Genomic DNA, 8,029 nt, shown 5'->3' with positions numbered 1-8,029 from the left:
GGTTCACTAGTTGCTCAGGTAGGCAAATCGGAACTGGGGTACAGGGGAGTTTCCTAGCCACTGTGTAAAGGGTTCCCACCGGGAATCGAACCCGTTCCCCTTGATCACAATTCCACAACGTTATCCCCTACGCTATCGAGGCGGCTTGAAAAGTGCCGTAGAGGAGTGGAGGAAATAAGAACTATAAAGAGTGTATTCAATCCTGAATATTAACTATAATACAAAAATTAAATTTTCAATACTTAGATTCTAAGAAAGCTTATTCATATCGTAACGATCCGTAGTATCTTTTAATTATTATGGACAACGAACTTCAACTTCCAGTCATTCAACCATCGTTTTCCAATCAGGAAATATTCAGAAACATCACAGGAATGCAGTGTCAGACAGCACTGAAGCTCTTCCTGGTCATCAGCGGTATAAACATGTAAACGGACGAAATCCAGGAAGAGGCTACAGTCCTGACTCTCCATTTGTTTAGTAAATTGAATTGCAATAAATGTCTGGGAGGCAGAGAGTTCGGGGGTCAGTTCTAATTCAGTTATTGAGGAGCAAGTTACGATTGAATAGAGAGAGAGGAGGAGGCTCTAGGGAGAGTGTGTTAACGCTAGTCGCAAGTCAGACTCTACGTACAGTTGGAGTATAGAGACAGGTATATCCTTACATTACCCATGCTGATCCAGTCTTTAGGGGTGTGAAACTCAAGTGTCATGTGTCGCCTGACCTCACACCAATGGATTTCTTCTTGTGGGGCCATGTGAAAACACTCGTCTACGAGACCCCGGTGCCTGACCAGGAAACATTGGTAGCGTGGATACTTACAGCATCGGCCGAGGTGTGCACCATGCCAGGGATTTTTGACAGGGTTCGCCAGAATTTCCTGCGACGCTGCAATGAATGTGGTCGTCGTCAATTTGAGCAACTTTTGTAACAACGTCAGTCCGGGGTACGACTACGTACTACTATTCCTATCTGTAAGTGCACCTTTGCGTGGCAATAAACCTCCTGTGCCCGTAGTTGCTGTGTTTGTCCTGCTGGCGCACGACCTCTGTGTGACATCCACTCGGTGCTGCTACGGGGAATCCCTCGTCCCGCATTTGTTGTCTCCTTGGCAGGTACCATTCCCTTTCCGGTCATCTTTCTCTTTTGTTGCACCGTGCTTTGTTCTTGCTGCGGTGCCTCTCCGCCGTGTTTTGGGACTCACCATGCGCTGAACCGCCAGCGCCGCCATTTCTGCCCCGAACCATGTACGCGTCTGTTGCTTGTCGAGTGTCACGGACCACTTTGCTTGCATTCTCGGTGTGTTTTTACATCCTACGTCGTCCTCCCGTGGTTCGGCAACCCCACACTAGTTTTCTCGACTGCACTGCTTCAGCCATGGTGTTTGTTTCCCGCTGTGCAATTGTTACTTCATGCTTCATTGCTTCTTTTGTCCCTACCGTTGTCGATCGCTACCTTTTCCCTTCACTTGTCTTGCGGGACACTCCTATTTCCTTTGTGGAACCCCATGTGCATGCGTTGCGCAGCTGCCACCTGGTGTTTTTCGGATGGGCGACTTTGGTGTTCCTTTTGACTTCTTTTGTTCCGCCTTTCTATCTTCACTGGTACTGGCTGTACAGCGGTGTGAAGTTCATTTTCACACGTTTTCGGCGTTGTGTAGCTCCTCACGGAGGCATCTCTCTGCAAAGTGGAAGGGGCACTTTCGTCTCTATTTCATGGGAAGTATCTGTGGTTTTCGTTTGTACCCTACATTTAGAATCACCCTGTATAGTCCACAACTTATCCACACTATCCACTCCACTCCAATGGAAATCATGTGTATTTTTTAACAAGGAATACAAATATATATATATATATATATATATATATATATATATATATATAATATATATATATATATATATATATATATATATATATATATATATATATATATGAATAACATTGCAATAACGACACGTCTCTTATAAACTTAATAATATAGACCAAGCCATCTAGAACTATTCAAGAGATGCAACCGGGTGTCCCTTATTGCACAACACTAGAGCAACCTTGCTTTATGACGTCAGACGAGGAATGCCTCCGCTGTTAGGTTAGGTCTGTTAGGTTTGGTTCTATTAGCATAAATACACTGAAAAGTATTATTTATGCTCAGAGAACTAAAGCTAGCTAGCCTAACCTAACAACTTAATCCTTTAGCCTAACAATAAACTCATTCCCTGGTGACGTAAGAACGCGAGGTTGCTCTAGTGTTGTCCAAAAAGGGAGACCCGACGCAGCCTTCTCTTCCCGAGCAGAGAACATCACGCAATCCGATTAAAAAAAGACAATCGAATTCACGATGGCACCAGATCCTGTATATTTTATATATTTCCTGAAACGAACAGGTCACAAAGTGATACTAGATATGTAAATATGTATTTAGTTATTTTAATATAAGTATGGGATTGTTATTAAGACTGTTAGCAGGTAAGGACTTGCAATTGTAAAATTGGCAATTTTCATTAAGCAAACGGCTGACTTGACTAAATAAAATGCAATAGACTTACACGATATTAATTGTTATGATAAATTTAAATACAAAACGTACTTGCCTTTTTGTTACCAAAACAATGGATTACCAAACCTTCTTTTGAGGGCTGAAACTTGACTGAAAGTGAAATTGTTTTCCCTACAAATATTCACTGAATTGTGTTTAATATCGCATGAAGTAATAGGAGTATATTCAAAATATGAAATAGTTTTACAACACAAGCTTGAGCTTGCATTCTCTATTGTTGACAAGAATGTTAGAATAACAGATTGATCGTTTATTGTCAGTATTTAAAATAAACATGCAATACAAAACGAATACTGTAGAATACAGATGAAAGGAAAATGACAAGAAGAGAAAATCAAGTTGAATATGTAAAATATATATCGCAAAATGTTTGAAAACATGGAAATTGTATGTATAAATAACTAAAATATGAGCCAAAAGTTAGGAAAAATATGGAAAATAGTAATTACATTTTTCGAGCTTACATACCACTGTTCGAAAAGATAAACCATTGATTGAAGATATGTGTTTACATGTGAACCCCTTCCCTGGTCATGACACCTTCGCATCATGCAATGTAGATACATTTTCTTTATTTTTTTTTCTACATGAACAGACATATACACTACTGAATTAAATAAAAAAATGTTTTCATTTGATATTAATGTTATTCTATACGGTCAATACAAAGGCATCAAAATTTAATTGCCTCAATGTTAGAATGTTTCACAAAGAAACGGCATATGATAATCGCACACGATATCGGCTAACAATGCTTGAAGATCGATGGAACCACAGTTGTCAATATCTTCATGATTTGGTTGGCCAGATTGCCAGTTATTATACATGTAACGTAGTTCATCACCTGCAAAATATACGTTCTTGTTAAACTCTGAAGAAATAAGAAACAATATCTTAACCTCATAAAATCATTAACACACACACACATAGAATTTTAATAAGCTTTATGCAATATTACTGTAAAGAGCTATAGTGAGAGGTTTTTGCTCGGGGGCCCAATAGTTCGCACGGACGACGCTAAATAGCGTACGGAAATGAGAACTATTCCGGCGCTATGACGTCACAAACGAATAACGCACAAAATGGTAAAACAAGTGATATACAGTCGAAGCATACATCGACTGGAAGCTGGGTTGATATTGTTAATTAAGGCTCTGTAATTCGGGAAGACTTTGTGCGTGGCGATGACATCTGCCATCCGTGGCGGATTCTAATCCCGGCCTGGGTGTCACTCCATCAATTTCATTATTATCATAATTCATCATCATATTCGCGATTAGACAAAAGGGAGAGAAAAGCCAAATCGAATCAGTAGTGTATTTTTAGCGGTTCAAAGCAATACTTGGTACGAGGCCTATTGTTTTATTAATTTAACCACAATGGTAAACCTATTTTGATGATTTTTTGTTGATTTTATACTATTGTAACTCTGATTTTTTCATCTCGTACTTGGTATGAGTGTCATAATTTCTTTCGAGTTAAAGTACGTAACGCCTACACCCACCCACACCTACACTTACACCCACACATATTTACTTCCGGTCTACTTCCGGTGTACTTGACAGACACCTGTGGGTTGCAATGTTATGCAACAAGTTATTACGCAATATTATGATGACCCGTATCTAACGTGTTGTTTTTCTGATTGGTTGGTTATGACGTAATACGATGATGTGGTGTCTTCTGATTGACTTACTGTTTCAGATGTTTTCAACGCGGTCCGCGCTTAGGCTACTTAAAGGGTTTTCGCATTACAGATCAGTCAGTATCGTGAGAGTGGTTGAAGAGTACGGATGTGTTGTTGCAGTACTCCTCATATTTTTTTTTTGTTAAAAGTTAAGTATTTAATTTATTTTAAAGCTACATACTATTTATTATTTTAAGTTTAAAAAGTGTATCAAGTGATTTTTTTTCATAGTAATATCGATCAGATTAAGTTTTGATGTGATCAGATGTTACTTGTTGTCTCGGAAAATTCTGTATAAATAACATAGCTGAAAATTTTATCGTAACAGTTACAATTATTTTATTTTGAAGGTGGTTCAAGTCGTTTTTCATACAGATTGAATTTTGACTTGATTGTGCATTCCAAACATTCCCCGAGTGTGCGTGCGAGTGTGTAGACGTTGCGTACATGTCACGTCAATAATACTAGCTTGGGAATGTCATGACCTTCTTTCTTCTCTATAAAAAAAGAGAGAGGGTCATGTAACTTGCTTGGCTAAGGGAAATTTCCTGAGAATTCTTTCAATTTTAAACATTCCTGTGTGTGTGAGTGAGTGTGTGTGTGTGTGTGTAGAGATTGATGCGCTTATGTATGTGTGTAAATATTAAGGCATTGACCTGTTAAGAATGTTACATTAATAATACTGTCTCGGGAATGTGTGCTGATTGGTTGGCTAAGGGGAATTTCCTGATTACTAGTTTTGTTACGAGAATTCTTTGCATTCCAAACATTCCGAAGTGTAGAGATTGATGTACTTACAGCTATGTGTGGGCATTAACCTGTTAAGAATGTCACATCAATAATACTGGCTCGGGGATGTCATGACCCCTCCCCCTGTGACGACGTTACTTGAATTGTGTTGATTGGTTTGCTAAGGGGCATTTCCTGATTAGTAAACTGAGGTTATAAATATAATATATTCTTACTACTTATGTGCGTCTAGCTTTTTAAACCACAGATAAACGGTTACACAGTGCAACATTAACTCGTTTATTTTGTTGATTTGGTGTTAAGTAGTGTATTTGGTGTCTGCATGTGTAGTACTACGTTCTGGAGCGGTGTAGTATGTGGTGTATGGTTACATGGTGTGTGCTAACTAAACAAATGAATGTTTAAAGCAGAGGCAATTGTTGAATTTTTTGAAATTGAATACAGCTATTCGTCTATTTGGTTGAACAAAGTTCTACTGCACTTGCCTGGTTCTGGGATGCACCTGCACTCCATCATATGTCTAAAAGTGTAGCGGGCTAATAATTTCTTAATTGCAATCATTTTTCCAAAGAAGGTTACTTGAGTTTATGGATTCTTTTAGAGTTTTAACACAAACACACAGAGTAAATTTATTCTTGTAGTGTTTAATTAAATTTGAATTTGAAATTAAAATTGTGCGTGCGTCAGTACTAAGGCTATTTTGCACCCGTCACATTATACGGGGTCCAGCCCCTTATCGTTACAAATAACAACTCTATCGTTGCAGAACTAAAATCATAAAATATTAAAATCTTCTGACTTTCGTTAAAAGCTGAGGCTGTAAAGGGGCACTCAGCACACATAAGGACAAAAGAACAGGACAATAAAAAAAATTATACTGGCCACGGGGCCAGTCACCAGAGCCTCGTTAGTCTTCTTCAGTCCAGGGTGTACTAACGTGGAAGTGAGGTTGACATTTGGGTGTACTACGTGGAAGGTCACCCCTTACACCCCAGTGTTTAATTGATTAAATTGCTTTATTTTACTTCGCTTTTTGTCCCTTGCTGCGACTGTTGTACATTTAAAGAAGGTAGGGAACATGTTTTTAAGAGGTAGGGATATAATTGATCAAGATAGAGATTGTGAGAAATGAGAAAATGTGTAAGCAAAGGATAAGGAAAATTTTACATTTTGAGTTTCTTATTGTGATAGAACAAGGAGATAATCGGATTAACTTTTGCAGGCAACCAAATCTCATGAAATATTGATAAAAGATACACTTTCTATTAAAAATATAATTACTTATAAACATGGAATGCGAGATATTCTAGAAAAACTTAACCCTCTCTTCCCTCCCTTCAAGAATTCGAATCCTGTTAAAACAAACAAGAAAAAAATTAACACGGACAACAAATATGTATCACAAGAAATAATATCATACGAGGGTCACTATTTATATTTTGAGCCTAACAATGAAAAAACAGGAATTTGGCATTGAAAACTGCTTTATTGTTTTTCGAAGTATTCTCCTTTATGGTCAATACACTTTTGCATTCGTTTGAACGATTTGTCAAAGCAGTTTTTCCAATCTTCTTGAGACGTGAGTGAGTGATATGTTGTTTTAAGTTCACTTTATGCACAGTAAGGCTAATCGGGACTGGACCTACAGTTTAAAGTGGGATCCGAACCACTTGTGCCTCCACCGGGTATCGAACCCGGGACCCCTTGATTACAAGGCGACGACGCTACCACTGCGCTCTTCTTGAGACACCTACATATTTTGAACGCATCAACGGCGTCTTCCGCCGACGAAAATCGTTGTCCACGCAATTTATTCTTGACATTCTATAACAAGAAGAAGTCATTGGGTGCCAAATCAGGACTGTACGGCGGATGACCCATCAATTCAATTTTTTGACTGTTCATAAAGTCGGTTGTTAGACGAGATGTGTGACAGCTGGCATTGTCTTGATGAAGAATGATCCGACGGCATTTGTTTGTTTTCCGTATTTGACCGAAGACCTCTGGCAAACAAATTGTTGTGTACCATTCAGAGTTGACCGTTCTACGTTCCTCTACAGGCACAGTTGCCACATGACCAGTTTTCCCGAAAAAACAGGCGACCATTTGTTTCGATGTGCTTCGAGCACGAACAACTTTTGTTGGATTGCGTTCATCTTGAAACATCCATACAGTCGACTGCTGTTTACGTTCCGGCTCATATGCATATATCCATGATTCGTCGCCTGTTACAATCTTCTATACGTCGTTTGAAGCACCACGATTGTATTTATTGAGCATTTGTTTGCACCAATTGACGCGAGCGTCTTTTTGAGTTTTTGTCAAATTGTGTGGGATCCAACGAGAACATATCTTTCTCACAGCTAAATGATCATGTAATATTTTATATATGCTGGTGGAACTAATGCCTATGGTTGCCTCAATCTCACAGTATGTCACATGACGATCTTGCAGTATTAGGTTTTGCACAGCATCAATGTTTTCTTGAACAAGAAATGATTTTGGACGACCTTCGCGAATCTCGTCGGTGAGCGAATGGCGGCCACGATTAAATTCGTTATACCAGCGTTTCACAGTGGCAAAGGATGGGGCTTCATCGCCAAATGTGGAAGTAAGTTGATCGATGCACTCTTGTCTTGATAATCCACATCGAAAATCGTAAAAACTCATCGCACGAAAATGTTCACGAGTTAATTCCATTTTATTGTTGTCGCGCAATCTCCAAGGCAACATAAACAACACAAATGAAGCTATTGACAAAACATTTGAAGTACGTTATGGTCAATAATGCCAGACGATTCTGTGCAAACGTCAAATCGCGCCTAACTTCAATCAGTGTTGCCAAGGCTCAAAATATAACAATGAACTAACAATTACTTTTTTAACAAACCTATTTCATTTAATTGAAAAATTCTAAATTTAATATCTAATGAAAGCATATGATAACAACTTATTTGAACTAGTTTCTAAATTCAAATATTTAGGAGTAATATTAACAAATGAAAATTATATTAAAGAGGAAATAAAATAAA

General features: G+C 38.4%; 1 protein-coding gene across 1 annotated transcript in view; it reads right to left on the bottom strand.

Annotated features, from left to right (window-relative positions):
* Positions 1–3,150: 3,150 nt before the first annotated feature.
* Positions 3,151–8,029, bottom strand: part of LOC145996424 (hemolymph lipopolysaccharide-binding protein-like) — a 28,986-nt gene continuing 24,107 nt past the window's right edge. Inside the window, exon 4 of the mRNA XM_083132890.1 lies at positions 3,151–3,404. Coding sequence (XP_082989016.1) covers positions 3,256–3,404 — 149 coding nt within the window. The 3' untranslated portion in view covers positions 3,151–3,255. The remainder of the gene's footprint in view (positions 3,405–8,029) is intronic.

This window comes from Lepisma saccharinum, chromosome 12 (assembly GCF_977018435.1).
Source record: "Lepisma saccharinum chromosome 12, izLepSacc3.1, whole genome shotgun sequence".
Taxonomy (NCBI): Eukaryota; Metazoa; Arthropoda; class Insecta; order Zygentoma; family Lepismatidae; genus Lepisma; species Lepisma saccharinum.
This window is presented reverse-complemented; position numbering and strand designations above follow the sequence as displayed.